Below are 15,149 nucleotides of genomic sequence, written 5' to 3' on the forward strand. Positions count from 1 at the left end.
AACAAATAAATGTTTAGGAGGAGACAAACATGACACTAAATTAGTTGCTGTATTTGAAAAAGACTCTTCCATGACTTTATGACGAACGTGAAGCTGGATTCCTATTTTATTTTTTATGTCTAGAGATTCCCACCAAATCATGTCTCTGAAGTACAACAGGTAAAGCTTATCCCATACTTAAGATAATAATTAATGCCTAAGTAGTACTTGCAGGGAAAATCTAACTATTCTATTATCTCTAAGTTCAGAGTTATAAATACACTCTGTGCCACCAATTTCATCAGAGAACTTGAGTTTACATTAAGCTGTAGGTATCTAACCCAGCACTGGATTAGCTTGAAAATTAAACAGCCAATAACACCTCAAAAACATGCTATAAATTCTGTCCCAAAGGAAGTTACAGTGGTGCACAGAAAGGATGTGTATCACTTGATTACCATAACCACCCACAGAAATATTCAGCTTGCTGGAAGCCATTTAAGGGCTGTGTTCCGTCCCCTGGATTTCAATTCCTTCTGTAGGATAAAGCTAAAATTAACTACAAGAGAAAAAGCAGTGTTTGGCTTCTTAAAAGCCAGCCACCCAATTGCTAAAGGCAACCCACCTTGCAAAAACCTCTGTATATGTAGATTGCTTTGAGGTACTGGCTTTGGCCCTGGCCAACAGAATAGGATTTTCAAACTATTCCTGTAAGAGAATTGTGTCTCCTGCTCCTCAGCTTTTACCAGTCTTGCTCTCTGTTCCTCTAATATTTACCTTTGCCGGGGACAGTCAGAAGGAGAAACTGTTACAGTTTCTTATGAAGTCAGTAAAGGTCTTACTACACAGTTCAAAGCTATGAAGGGACTGTATTGTCATCATCTGGTCTTATTGGGTTACTAAAAAAACTACAGGAGAAAAGAAGAAACAAAGCATGACTGAAATATCAGAAATAACAGCCTGTCATGAATATGAAGCAGTTAATTTACATTAGAAGACTGAATGAATTTGCTTTAAGAAGTTTAATTTAAATATGCTAGCTACAGAAAATAATTTTCTTGCAGATTCTCAGCAATAACTCATTTGTTAGTATGAAGAATTTTACAATGTTGAAATATGAAGACTTTATAACATTAGATAGGAAGCAAGCAACAAGAATGCATACACACACAAATAATGCAGGCATAGTTATTCAAGCAATAAACAGTCAAAATAGGAAAATGAAAGCTTAAGGTCATGCTTGTCCATGTATATCAACTAAAAGTTATAGCAGAACACTGCTACTGAGGCCTTGGGTGGCATGGTTTAGTGTGGGGTGTCCCTGGCCACGGCAGGGGGGTTGGAACTAGACGATCTTAAGGTCCTTTCCAACCCTAACTATTCTATGATTCTATGAACACAGTTTGTGCAAAATCTCCCTGGAAGTTATTTCTTTTGGAGTCATGTTATGTATAGTACCTACAGTCCCTTTTGGAAGTGTATGGTAGCAACTCTGATATGGAAGGAAATCTTCCTGCAAAAAATCCTGTGAGCACAGGTCTGGCAAGTTAATCAAAAGCCACCTATTTCAAGGTTTTCAGGGAAGAGGACACAGCTTTTTATTACAGCTTCAGTTTTTGCTATGAAACAAGCTTTCTAAAATACCAGACACACTTAGGAGCAAAAGCATACACATCTTAATGACAAAATAAAAATCCTTTCATTTGCTAGAAGATGCCATGTAGGCATTATCTCCGAAATGAAAGGTGTCCGATTTCTTTCTTTAAGGAAAGAGCGATCTGAACTGCTCATCCACAGGGAGACTATTACCGATGTGCTTAAAAAGTTGTTTGTACATTTTGTAACAGAAATGTAGGTTCTAATAGCTTTTGTGTGTCACTGGTGTGTACTGTCGAGCTTTCAATGTTCAGAGGAACCAGTCTGAATCTCTTAGAGAAATCCTTCTACTCACTTTCCACAAGCTCCAGAAGTTTGGTGGTATTGTGTGCAGTACCTATGGTTATAGGTTTCTGGAAAAACTGACATTCCACTTAAAAGTATGCACTAAGCATCATGTCATAAACATGACTTGTACTTATAGAACATAATGACACAGAGGAACTGACTGGAGAAGGATAAATATTTTGTACAACAGTCTTTGTTTTGATACATGGTTTTATTAACTTTAGATGCTTATTTGCTCATCCATGAGTGTTGAATCCTTTCATCCACTTGTAAGCCTCCTGGATACTTACCATAACTGCAAAATAAGGGCTTGGTACAATTAAGAGTACACTGCATATTTTAATTCTATGCACTTCAACTTCCATGGTTAGATCTTAAGATGGTTCTACTTTCCCCAAGAACAACTAAAAATAATTATATTAGCATACACTGATAGGCATTCTATTTTTAAAGGTGGTAACAGGGATGGGAGAGAAAGGAGTAACTTTTATTTACAAAGATGTTGAAGTCTAGAACTCAAATCTGCCTTCTCTGGGAACAGTAATGCATTTGTAGATAGGATAATAGTCTCAGTCACACAAGTTGCAAGTCATTAAACTGAAAAGGGAACAACTTCTCCACCACAAAATTAAGGCAAATTGTCAGTAGAGCAATGAAAAAAATAAAAATGCATGTAGGTGGGAGACCAAGAGTGATAATATTATAGGGACTATAAATTTTAAAAGAGGAAGGAAAACTATTCTTAAAAGGGGTTTCTTTCTAGCACAGCGAATATTGTACAATCATCGTTTAAAGTCACTAAAATAATTTTACACACAATTCATAAGAATTGTACTGCTGCTGTTTCTATGCAGATATCTCTCATTAAATCCTTTATGGATATGCTGGGATAAATCTAACATGTTCCAAAGCTGGAGAGTTAAAAATAAACAGGCTTTTGTCATTGCTTAGTTGGTTATAATCATTATTAAACCTCCCCATCAAAAAAAGATAAAAAAAAGAAAGAAAAATGAGATCATAAACCTCACCAAGCCCACATATTTTTGAAGATGAAGACCTGAAGTTATCATAACTGCACAATGCTCAACGGCACTTCAGCAATTCTGCAGTTTAAGCCCCTTACCACACAGCTACACACAGTTCATTAGCTTACCCTCAGAATAGACTGGCCTGTAAAAAAGACCCATCCCAATTGCTTTGCAAATCCACAGTGCCTTATTGCCTTGCTTAGTAAGCACTTCTAATAGTTGACTGATTTTGCGAAGGATTGGTTTTATTTCCCAGTTTACCATCTCCAGTCTTACCTTCTAACTTTCGCAATGAAATGGACCTTCTGCTGCTGCAAGGGGCCCTTGAGCAGCACCACGGTTTCAAACATCTCCTTGTGTACTGTAGCCTAACAGGGATTTGTTGCAGTTTTATTTGAAGATGACCATACAGGCAGGTTTAGGTACTTCCAAATGTTTTCCTCTAAAGCCACTGCAGAATCTCTCCAGAAGTTAGCAGTTCTTGCTGCTGATGAGTGCAGATGCATTATACTAGAGAACTGGCTCAGATGATGAATGTGCTTTTAATTTTCCACTTGTTCCCATTTTGTTTGCACAGTGGAACACACACACTGGATTCTTTTTGGAGAAACTAAATTGAAAGATTGTATTCCAACCACTAGCTTCAATTTCAAATATGCAATAGGAACCTTGAGTTCTTAGCACCAAACAATTTAGACTCACTCCTACCTCATCACTTCGTTTACTAATGTGAATATAGCTTTTCCCCTTCTACCCTTCAGCTGCTCATTTCTACCCTTATAATACCCAGGAACTATGGTAGAATAAACATTTTGCTATCATAAACTAACACAGATTATAAAATCAATCCACTTGAAAAATAAGAGAATGATTGATCTAGGGCACTTTCGTTAGCTTTGTTCACTGTGTGAACACAAAAATTGTAATTAACAATATCGTTGTTATCAGATGAAGAAAACATTTATGTATTTCAAATGCTGAAAAAGATGAAGAATCTTTCCTCAAATCAATGGGTGTCTGATCTTATTCCCAAGTACAGTGAAAAACATGAGCATGTTTTTAACAATAATAGCAGCAGACCTGAAAAAGCCAATTCCCATCATTCTGCACCAACTATGACAATGTCCCAAAAATTTATCCGAAAAACACAGTCATTAACTTCTGTTTGGATAGAATCCTTTCTCCCCCACAGCAGTGCTTGGCAAATGAGCCTTCCAGAAGCCTGAGTAATTACAGGTAAAGTTTGAAGGGGCATTAATAAACTGACAGGTAAATTGTTAAGTAATTAATACTTCAAAGCATAATCTTCCCCTTCTAACAATCAAAGATTTTTCTGAAATTTCTTCAAGCTTTGCACAAACATTTCTTTCTGCCTCAAGAGTTAGTCTGTACAAGCAAACTGACAGAAAATGAAGACACAGAAGTGCTAAAGCAGAGCTTTGAAGCAAAGGTTCTTTGTAACCTTAAGTGGAAGAGGCTACCACTATGGAAATATTTGTAAATTAGAGAGGTTCCCTATTCATTAGCTATCTTGAGCAATGCGTGCATGATGCACTGTTGCACATTGTTACAATGGGTTGTAAACTGTTTGGAATAATTGTTTTGTACTATTTATAAATTTTGTCATTTAATTTATAAAATAATTCTCTTCCAAAAGACACAAAAAACCCCTCATAACCTTCCTAAGTACAAGCCACACATCTACAAACAAAACCTAAGAAGTTGATTTATGTCTGGAAAGCTGTCAATACAAACATCTTCCCCATAAGTTTTCAGTTCTAGAGCAACAGACTCGTACATATTTCCTTAACAGCAAAAACATGGACAAAAAAAATTCATTCCTTAACCAAAGAGACATTTCTCCAAGCACTGCAACTTAGCTTTACAATGCTTTCAAAGCTTCTCAAACTCTTACCTTTGAATTCCTCCTCTCCAGCTTTACTGGCTAGGAAATATACGTGAACGATGTAAATGATAAAATCTGGTTTTATTTGTTTTATCCACATATAAAAACTTACCACCTTCACACTGCTTCCAAGATTTCTCTGTTATCCTAAGAAGTACTCTTTTACCTGCTGACTGGCAGAAAGTCAATTTTTAGGACAGACACGTAACATACTTGAAAATAGTTAAGTATTAAAAGAAATGGTAACACCTCCAGATAACCTGCAGCTCAATATTTACCTGGGTTGAGAGTCAGTCGCAGTTAAAGTTATATTATGGCTGACTTGAAGAAGTTACTCGAGTCCAGACATCCCAGGAAAGTATCTGATCACTATAGTATTGAGAGAAGTTCCTCTCAGCTCTGCTTTCTTTTCATCTAAATCAAAAGTGAAATATCCACTGGGCCACAGAAAGCTACTTTCCGGCTCAGCAATACAGACCACTTGGATGTTGGATGTTGGACGTGGATTCACGCATCTCTTAAAAAAAAAAATTTACATTAATAGCAGCACCCTTCAGATACTCACATGGTAACTAAGTGAACATGCTGAAGGTGCTTTTCTCCTAGCTTTGTTCTGTGTACATATAGAAAACAGAAAAATGGCTCCACTAGCAAGAATGAAGGTTTCAAGCCTATCTGGAGAATCCAGTGTTGAGGCCTTCAGAGCTCTCGTCTAAGCTATTTCTTTTTGCATTGCTTTAGAGCTGCCTCTAAAGGAAGGAGAATGTAGAGTGGATGAAATACCTATGCCATAAAGGGTTATACAGCAGCTGGACAGAAACTGTGCACCTGGGAGGCATAAAGGTGTCTGAGGAGATTGGAGCCTTAGTCTCTTCAAACAGACTTCACCAGATTTCATTATCAAGCAGTCAGCAGTCTTCCTTACGATATACCATGTTCCTCTTGGCACAGACTACTAAAATAATGGCAGAACATTTTTGTTTAAGCAACTGGCAACTCTCCTGTAATTTGCTTAGATGAATACTGATGACTCAATGGTTTTAAAACTTCAGAAGCCCTAATTAGTACTGTATATGCTTTGCTGCTTAATAAACTTCCTGTCCAGGAACATCCTTGGAAGTATAATGATATTTTTTTATTTTTAATTTATTTTTAAACATAAGAGTTGACATATTGATATTCATTCCATTCCTAACACATACACAAAACCCAGTAACTTCAACAGGCACAAGTTTCCTGAGAATGCAACAGCTTTGGGTAGAAATAAGAATACCTTCCTTCTTTGAAGACAAAAAAAAAAAAAAAGGAGCAAAATCAGTATCTGCAAATCATCTCAAGCTCAACAACTGAATATTGTTTTCTTCATTCAATCCAGATTTGATTTGCACAATAAATTCTCAATGCACTGCTACCTCCCATTCTGAAACGAGTTATACAAGAAATAACAAAACCATTACCTAATACAGAAGCTAGATTGAAAAACTGCAAAGAAAAAAAAATCTATAGTAAGAAGTTTGATCCAAATTAAGTACCTGTGCATCTGATGATATGTGCGTGCTTAAGTGCTCTACTGAGTCAGAGCCAGGATGTTCACTAATTTGCTGGATTATGCTGCAAGATATAGGTAATGCTTCAGGAGTAGAGATAGGTGTTTCCAGGAAATAAGTTACTTATTGTTCACATTGATGCTATAGCCTAAACACAGCACATATAAGTAGAGAACAGAAGAAAAAGCACAGATCAGAAATACATCAACAAGAATATTTCAAGATTGAGATTGGAAGGGATATCTGGAGGTCAACTGCTCCAACCCCCTGCTCTTGCAGGGCTACCTACAGCTGGCTGCCCAGAGCCATGTCCAGATGGCTTTTAAGTATCTCCAGGGACAGAGATTTCACAACCTCCTTGGGCATCTGTGCCAGTGCTCAGTCACACTCACAGCAGTAAAAAAAGCATTTCCTGATGTTTACAGGGAGCCTCTGTGTCTCAGATTGTGTACACTGCCTCTGGTCCTGTCACTGGGCACCACTGGAATGAGCCAGGCTTTATCTTGTTTGCACCCTCCCTTCAGGTATTTATAGACATTGATAAGATAGCCCTGAGCCCTCTCTTCTCCCAGCTGACCAGCTCCAGCTCTTTCAGCATTTCCTCAAAGGAAAGACGCTCCAGCCCCTTCATCATCTTAGTGGCCTTTTGTTACTCTCTCCAGTCTATTCACATCTTTTGTACTGAGAGGCCAGAACTGGACACAGCACTCCATGTGTGGCCTCAAAAGTGCTGAGCAAAGGAAAAGGATTACCTCTCTCCACATGCTGGCAATGCCTTGTTTAATGCAGTCTGGGATACCAGTTTGCATGAAGGGCACATGGGCATGTATTAGACAGTCTGGAGGTAAAACCCCTTTCAAGGTTTGAGACACATGTAGTATGTCTCCCTTTCTCCAAGAGAAAAACACAGCTGATTTATTAAAAATTAAATTACTCCTATTACAAATTTAAGTTTGTGGAATTTTGTGCAAGATACTCAAATCACTAATAAAGAGGATTGTTCTACATATGTAATTTACTGAGATAGCTTTCTGTACAGCAATATGCTGGTCTCTTCTATATTCTTTTACATCATTTAGAGTTACAGTCATCGTCAGAGACATACAGTGACTATTCAAAGTAACTAATTTCTTAATCTGCCAAGAAAAAAAGTTGAAACAGCCACTCCCAGAACATCAGGGGTCTGGTCTAGTGCATACAACCACTGGCACATGATCTAGTGCGTATGTTCTTTCATACAACCAGACCACACTGCGCCATGGCTTGAAGACCAGACCCTTCACTCTTCATGCATCTATCAGCAACTTGAATTTCATTGTTAAAGGCTCTAATGATTCCAAAGAATACCTTCTTTCTCAGTTTAGATACTTTGAGAATTGCTAAAGTGCCAATTTTCTGTTTGAGACATCAAGCTTTTTCATATTGGTTAACACATGCACATACATGACTGAATTTGTACTTCGCTCTATTTGTACTTCTTTCTGAGGTTCCTATTAAAATCACGGTTTTTAAGTTCTGATGACCAATGTTGCCGTGGGTGGAAGAAAAATTCTCTGCTTCCTTTCCTTTAAACAAGTCTTCAGTTCTAGAAACTGTATGTATTATGACAAATTACACATATCTAAAACCACCATAGAAGAAAACACTAGATGAAGAAACATCTAGTGTTTCTTCACTGAAGATGAGCACATTTGCTATCTAAATCCACTAAATTCTTGGTTGTTAGAGACTCCACCATGATGCAATGCTCATTCTGCAGCATTAAATGCTTGTTTATATGAAGATGAGGACGGAAAATGCAATGACAGTGGCACCAGGCACTGAGAAGATTTTCATAGGAAGTGACAAAGTGATCAGGAATGAGTCACAACTGAAACGGAGAAATATATCAATGCTTGGAAGTCTTCTTCTAGGGGCACAAACAAAAGTGTTTGTGTAGGGGTCATTAGGAAATACACAGGCTTGTAAAGAGAACTAAGATAAAACTCAACATAATTTTAGAAGTCTAATAATAATATAGAATTAAGAAAATCTCCAAAGTACTTAAAGAAGAATACCAGATACAATCATATAAAACACCAGTAGATTAATAGCTTGCATTTATTTTCAGAATCTTGCATGAATATGGGCACCAACAACAGAAACCTGTTTTCCTCTTTCAAATCATATTACAACAAAGCCCAAGATAACTCCATACCGCTTCATTTCCTAATACTGTTTCTATTCTTTCCTTGATGAAGCGTAATAAGAAACTGTAGAATGAAGAAAGGAAGAAAACATACCTATTAGCACTGGTACTAAACTAACAATCATGCAATTAATGTTAGAAGTGCGAATTCTCCATCATTTCTGAATTTTTCAACAGGTGGGGGAGATGAAAAAGTTGGTAATGACATACTGAGGCATGTCAGAAATTCAGATATCCAAAAAACTGTCTATCTGGAATGTGCCTTTTAGTAACAAAGAACCCAGAAAATTACAACCGATCAATTCTGAATTAAAGGCAAACAGTAGATGTGCCAACACCGCTAAAATACCGGCCTGAACTATGTGCAGAGCTCAGCTGCATCTGACACATGCCATGTAGATATTCCCACATTTGATAATTCTGAACTCTTGGATAGCCTTGTTACCTTTAATAGAGTTACCCATATCTGTGAATGTAAGGGCATGCGCATACACAGCTTCAGAATCAGAAGTCCGATCTTGAAGAAAGTTAAAGAGCAGTAATTTTGCTAGACCTTAAACACAAGACCTTCTTACCAAAGTGTGAGATTACAAATTGAACTTAAAAACTGGAACTCAGCATCTTAATACGAAAGACAGATATTTTTCTTTCTACCTTTTGCATGAGACATTTCTCTTATCCGAACAGTTTTCACAATCTTTGAAACTCAATAGTTTCACTGGGAGGGTTGAGGGGGGAAGGGAGGGGGTGGAAAACAGGGGAAGTATCATTCTGCCTTTCAAAGTGTATCATGATTCTAATCCAACTTCTTATCTGCCTGCTAATCTTAACCTTATTTCTGTCACTCTGGTTTCATATATCATCTAATTATTCCCTCAGTCTACATTACAGTAGCATCTATTCATCCACACTAGAATTCATATTAAAGCTATGGTTAGCATGAGATCTAGCAAACTAAAGAAATGAAAGGGAAACCTTAGTATTATGCTAAATTACAGTTTATTTATTCTTTCTTCTGTTTTCAAAGTTCTCTCTTGTTGGATGGGAAAACTCAAAAACATGTACAACATAAAACGCAGAAGGAAAGCCTCCTCCACAACAGGTTAAAAGAAATCAGAGATGCTTATTCTCCTATTTTACAGCGTCCCTTTAAATAGAGTTTAGAATACATATAACCACCATAATAATGTTTAACATAAACCAAATTTGCACTAAATTTGCTTTCATACTTACCATTTTTTTCAGCTTTCTCCCTCCTATGGGAATAGCCAGGAACTGAAGAAGAAAAGGTTGCAGTATCTCCTGAAGATGGTCCAGGTTTCTGATTGTTCTCACTACGGTCCACAGCAGCAGCATTTAGCTGGGACCTTCCAGGATGCAGCTGGGGGTGAGAGGGACTTGAAGGGGGATCAGGATCTGAACTCATTTTAGCTGCAAAAGAAGAGACTAATAATTAATTATCAGATAAGATTGAAATGTAAAACCAGTGTAAAAATTTAAAATCTGAACATACTTGCATATATTCAAAAAGCCTAGAAAAGGGCAAGATGGTTGACAGCAACTTCAAGATTTATTTATACATTCTTCAATAATTCCAATCATGAGATTGACCATATATAGCATTGCGTCAGAGAAGCAACTGCCATTTTTCCTAACTAAATAAGAATTGGTTTTCAAGTGTAGATAAATGCCAAAATGAATGAATCAATCCTATAAATACTGCATATAGATAACTTCTTTGAATCTAATATTCTACTTACAAGAAACAAAGGCTAGCCCATAACTTTTTTCAAAATGACATTGATATGTCTGTAATGATAGAAGAATTCACTTTGTATCAAGGGCCTGGTTAACAGCCTGATCAGGCAACAGAGAAAGACAAAAAGATAAGGTGACAGAGGAGGAGATGTCCCTTTCCTCATTTCCTGTGGCAGTTTTACATCACCAAAGATGCTCTTTCTAGATATTTCCAGTTGAAATACACAGGATCCAAAATAAGCTGACTTCATCTACTACAGTATTAAATTTTATTAAAAATAATATTTATACACAAAACCCACTAAGGCAGGGAAGGAAAGGCCTTACAATTTCCTTACAAGAGAGTACCTTTTAACTTTCATCGTAAACCCTCTCCTAAATGAGGAGGCAATCCCTGTTCTACAGTAAAAAGTCCCTTAAATAAGTAAACTTTTATAAAAGTGCTCACTGAAAGCTTAGCTTAGAGGAGACAGGAAGAAGCAAGGCATGCATTTACTACCACAGTGTAACAAACAGTAACTCTTGATGCTTAAGAGCAACTTTGCTCAAGTTAAACAATTTCCAAGGAACACTGTAAACCATGTCTAGCTACAAACTATACTTTTTAATTCCGTCCGTTCACAATACTGACTTAAAAGATCTCATTGTAAAGATGGAAGTGGTATAGCTACTTAACTTAGATAACAACTTCTTCCACTTAAAGCACACTAAAATCACATCAGGATACTGAAAGTACAACGAGTGTTACCACTGTAAAATATATTCCTTGCAATTTAGACAACTTGCATGCCAAAATTAAGCTTCTCTAAACCAGAAAGTATTTTACTGATATAACTAAATGTACTTCTGTATTATGTTTCTACATCAAGTTATAAATAAACCAACACAGTTCAGTCCAACCTTCAAAGAGCCCTTGGAAAACAGATTAAAATACTTTCCCAGTAAACCAGCGTGAGTATTTTTAACCATTAGACAATCACAAAAGTTACTGTACCCCTGCTTTTAAAGCTGACGCTTTGAGATGGACGGGCCGGAGCGGCCGGATCGCGGCTCCACCGCCCGGGATGCGCCGGCACCCAGACACAGGCTCTGCTGGAGTGAACCGCCGCCAGTAAGAGGAACCCCGCCACAGCAGCCACTCTATCTCTAGTACACGTGCGGAAAGCAGGAGTAGAGCTCGGTGTCAGGCAGCTAGCAAAAGCACTCCCGTCCCGAAAATCGCTCTGCACCTGTCCTATAAAGGCCACCACCAACTTTCCCCACTACAGGCGTAAATTTGAACGGAAGCTACCCCTGACTTGCTTTTAGCATCTCTTCTAAAAGTCTTGGCTCCGAAGCCAGCGATGGAAGCCTGGGGCCACCCGCGGCCCAGTCGCCCCGGTTCTCCCTCATGGCCGGCAGCCCCACTCCGCTGCCGGCCGTGACTCCGCAGCTACCGCCGCTGCTGCTGGCCGGCGGGATGGGAGAGACGGAGTTTGCTCGGCCTCAGCCCCCGCGAGGCCGGAGGGTGCCCGGGCGGCGGCTGCCGCCCTACAAGGCCAGGAAGCGCCGGCGCGCACTCGAAGCACGGCGGGGGGCAGGAGAGAAGCCAGCAGCTCGGGCCGTCCTGCCCAGGGTCCCAGCCCCAGACGCTCACCGAGCCCAGCAGCTCGAAGTCACCAGCGCGGACTCTCAGGGACAACTCTTCGCACGGCTCTAGAAGTGCCAAATGGGGCCGCCCAGCGGGATCGTAGATGTACGGGGTGGCCCAGGCCCACCCCCGGCCCGGCCCGGCCCGGCCCCCTCTCCTCCCCGCCGCGCTATGTGAGGGGGCAGCGCCGCTGCCACTCACTGGCCGCCGCACCCACGGAGGCTTCTGCCGCTGGCGGGCGGGGCCGGCGGGAGGAGGAGACAGAGGGGGGGAGGCGGGTAGCGGCAGGGGAAGAGAGTGGTGGTGGGGGTACCGGGTTGCGTGTGTCCTCGTCGCGCTGCAGCGTGTGTGGGAGTCGGCTCCCAGCCGTGGGGACGCCGCAGGGAAGTGTCGAAGGCGGCTGGGGCGGGCTTGGTCAGCTCCAACATGGCAGCGTGGGAGGGCCCGTGGGGCAGCCGCTGTGAGGCGGCTTCTGGCGGGCCGTGAGGTGGGAGCGGCCTGGAGCCGGTGGAGCCGAGCCGCGGGAGGTGCTCCCCCCAACCTCGGCCCTGAGTTGTCCGAGGTGTGGGCAAAGGCTTTCTCCTCAAGTATGGCCGGCCTGGGCCGGGTGTGCTGGGCTGCCTTTTGTTGGCCAGCATGGAGACAGACAGGGGTTGGAGTGAGGGAGGGGAGAAAGCGTGGTTACCGAGTAACTAGTTATTCCTAAATGACATGGAAATTACTACTATATACACGGGTACTTCTGTTGCATAAATGGAAAGCTTCTAGGCTGGTAGCTGTAAACTTACCTGCAAGTGTTGCTATGGTAGTGGTAGTAAACTTCATAAATTACTTTTTTAGCTCTTTTTAAATAACTATCTCAGGGCCTGTGCATGGTACTGTGAATAGCTTCTAATGAAAAATCAAAGCAAAACCCTCACCAACTCAGGAGATTAAATTCAAACTTCAGCCATTCATGTGAATAATTTAGCCATTTAGGTTGTTTTTCACAAGTTCCAAGTTTACAGCAGATCATGGGGAGCTGCATTATGATTAATATTTTAAAATGTGTTAGATCCTACTTGTTGGTTTTGCTGCATGTTGGGTTTTTTTAATCCCCAAACAAAAATCTGGTCCCCAGCATCCTTACTATTTCTTTGCCTTGAAAGTCGTAACAAAGTTCTTCCTTTTACTTAAAATAAGCTTCAACAAACATGAAGTTAAACTTTTGTTTACTTCAAATTAAAATAAAAATTGTAAAAAAACCCCAGTTATTTTAAAGATTATTTACAGACTTAGGGTAACATGGTTTTATGAGGAACATATGATGCCCACCTTGTGTAACCTGTTTAATCTTTTCTTTAGACTGACAGGATGCCTTAACTGAATATGACAAACTCCTGCTGCAATCCGCTCCCCTGCTATCCACATTTGCTTCAAGATATTATTCTATACAATTGATGTGATATTTAGTAGGTGTGCTTAACAAATGTGACTTGCTTAGGGAACAGGTGGAAATGAGGGTGGTAGCTGGAAAAGTAACTGAAAAGGAACCGTAAAATAAAGCCTCCCCTGCTGCTTACGCCACTCCTTTCCAACACAAGGCACAGTCACACATGGCATAAGCCATTCCAGAAGAGCTCAATTCAGGGTTAAAAATGCCACACTGACTGTGTGGTATGCACAACTGCTTAACAGTGGGACTTGTAAAATACATTCCGTGGTCACTTATGGCTATTCTTTCACCAAAGTGCCGTTGCTGAACTTGATCAGGTCCTTCCCTAAGAAAAGACCAACTAAATCATTGCAGTAAATGAATTGTCACACCACCCTTATATACTCATTATATAAATGCGTATTACTAAGAGTAAACTCCAATACTATGGCAGCTTCTATTTTCAACTCCAATAATTTCACTTTGGCCTACATTTCATCACAAATCGTTAGTTCCCATTTGGTATGATTACAGTGGCCAGTTATTACAGCTACAGAGAAGAAGTGCGGAATTACTGTAATAACTTGTTGCAACAGCTTTTTTAATTTTGGTTATAGCTTATAGAATCAACAGGATGGTTGAGGTTGGAAGGGGCCTTTGGAGTTCATCTGCTGCAGACACCCTGCTCATGCAGGGCTGCCTGCAGCTGGTTGCCCAGGACCGTGTTCTTATGGCTTTTGAGCAGCATGGAGGATGGAGATTCCACAACTTATCTGGGCAACCTGTGCCAGTTGTTACCCTCACAGTAAAAAAAGCTTGACCTGACATTTAGATTGGGCCTCCCATGTTTCAGTTTGTGCCCACTGCCTCTGGTCCTCTTGCTGGGCACCATTGGAATGAGCCCGATGCACCCTCCTCTTGCACACTGCCTTCTGGTATATAGACATTGATAAGATCCCCCTGAACCTTCTCTTCTCCAGACTAAACGGCAACAGCTCTCTCAGTCTTTCCTCATAGGAGAGAGGTTCCAGCCCACTGTTCAAGTTCTATCTACATGGCTTTTCATTGGACTATATCCAGTCTGTCCATGTCTCTTGTACTGCGAAGCCTGTATGTAACTGGCCCTAGACTCCATGTGTGGCCTGCACCAGTGCTGAGCAGAGCAGAAGTATCACTGCCCTTCACCTGCTGGTGACACTTCAAATGCCGTTCAAGGATACCAGTACCCTTCTCTGCAATAAGGTCACATTGCTGGCTCATGTTCAACTTTGGGTTCACTGTGATCCCCAGATTTTTTCCTGCCAAGCTGCTTTCCAGCTAAGTGGCCTGCAGCATATGTTGGTGGCTGGGGTCATTCTTCTCCAGGCACAGGACCTTACCCTTTCTTGTTGAACTGCATGAGTTTCCTGTTGGCCCAGATTAAAAAAAAATCCTATTGCAACAGGAAGAAAATAAAGAAGGTTGCAGCTCTAACAGTTTCTTTTTGTATTAGTGAATCAATAATCCTTTTACAAATACTTTGTATGTTTACAGAGTGATACTTTTTGACTGAAGCTGATTTTTGTAAACCTTGTTTACTCAAGAGGTGATAAAAAGTAGTAGAAATGATTGTCTGAACATTTGGGGTGCAGTACTGAGACATAGGTTGAAATTAATCACTTTTCCATACAATCAGCAATGAGTTCTAGAAATTTTCTTGATAATGGACATCTAATGATCTAAGCAACTCATACTTCACCTCTGTTAAACTGCGTG

General features: G+C 40.2%; 1 protein-coding gene across 1 annotated transcript in view; it reads right to left on the minus strand.

The window, feature by feature from the left end:
- WFS1 (wolframin ER transmembrane glycoprotein) overlaps nucleotides 1–10,018 on the minus strand; it is a gene marked incomplete at both ends in the record, with an annotated part of 33,986 nt that extends 23,968 nt beyond the window's left edge. Inside the window, one exon of the mRNA XM_080626011.1 lies at nucleotides 9,826–10,018. Within this exon, the coding sequence (XP_080482137.1) occupies nucleotides 9,826–10,018 (193 nt within the window). The remainder of the gene's footprint in view (nucleotides 1–9,825) is intronic.
- Nucleotides 10,019–15,149: the final 5,131 nt, after the last annotated feature.

This window comes from Psittacula echo (assembly GCF_963264785.1).
Source record: "Psittacula echo genome assembly, chromosome: 1".
NCBI classification, from domain to species: Eukaryota; Metazoa; Chordata; class Aves; order Psittaciformes; family Psittacidae; genus Psittacula; species Psittacula echo.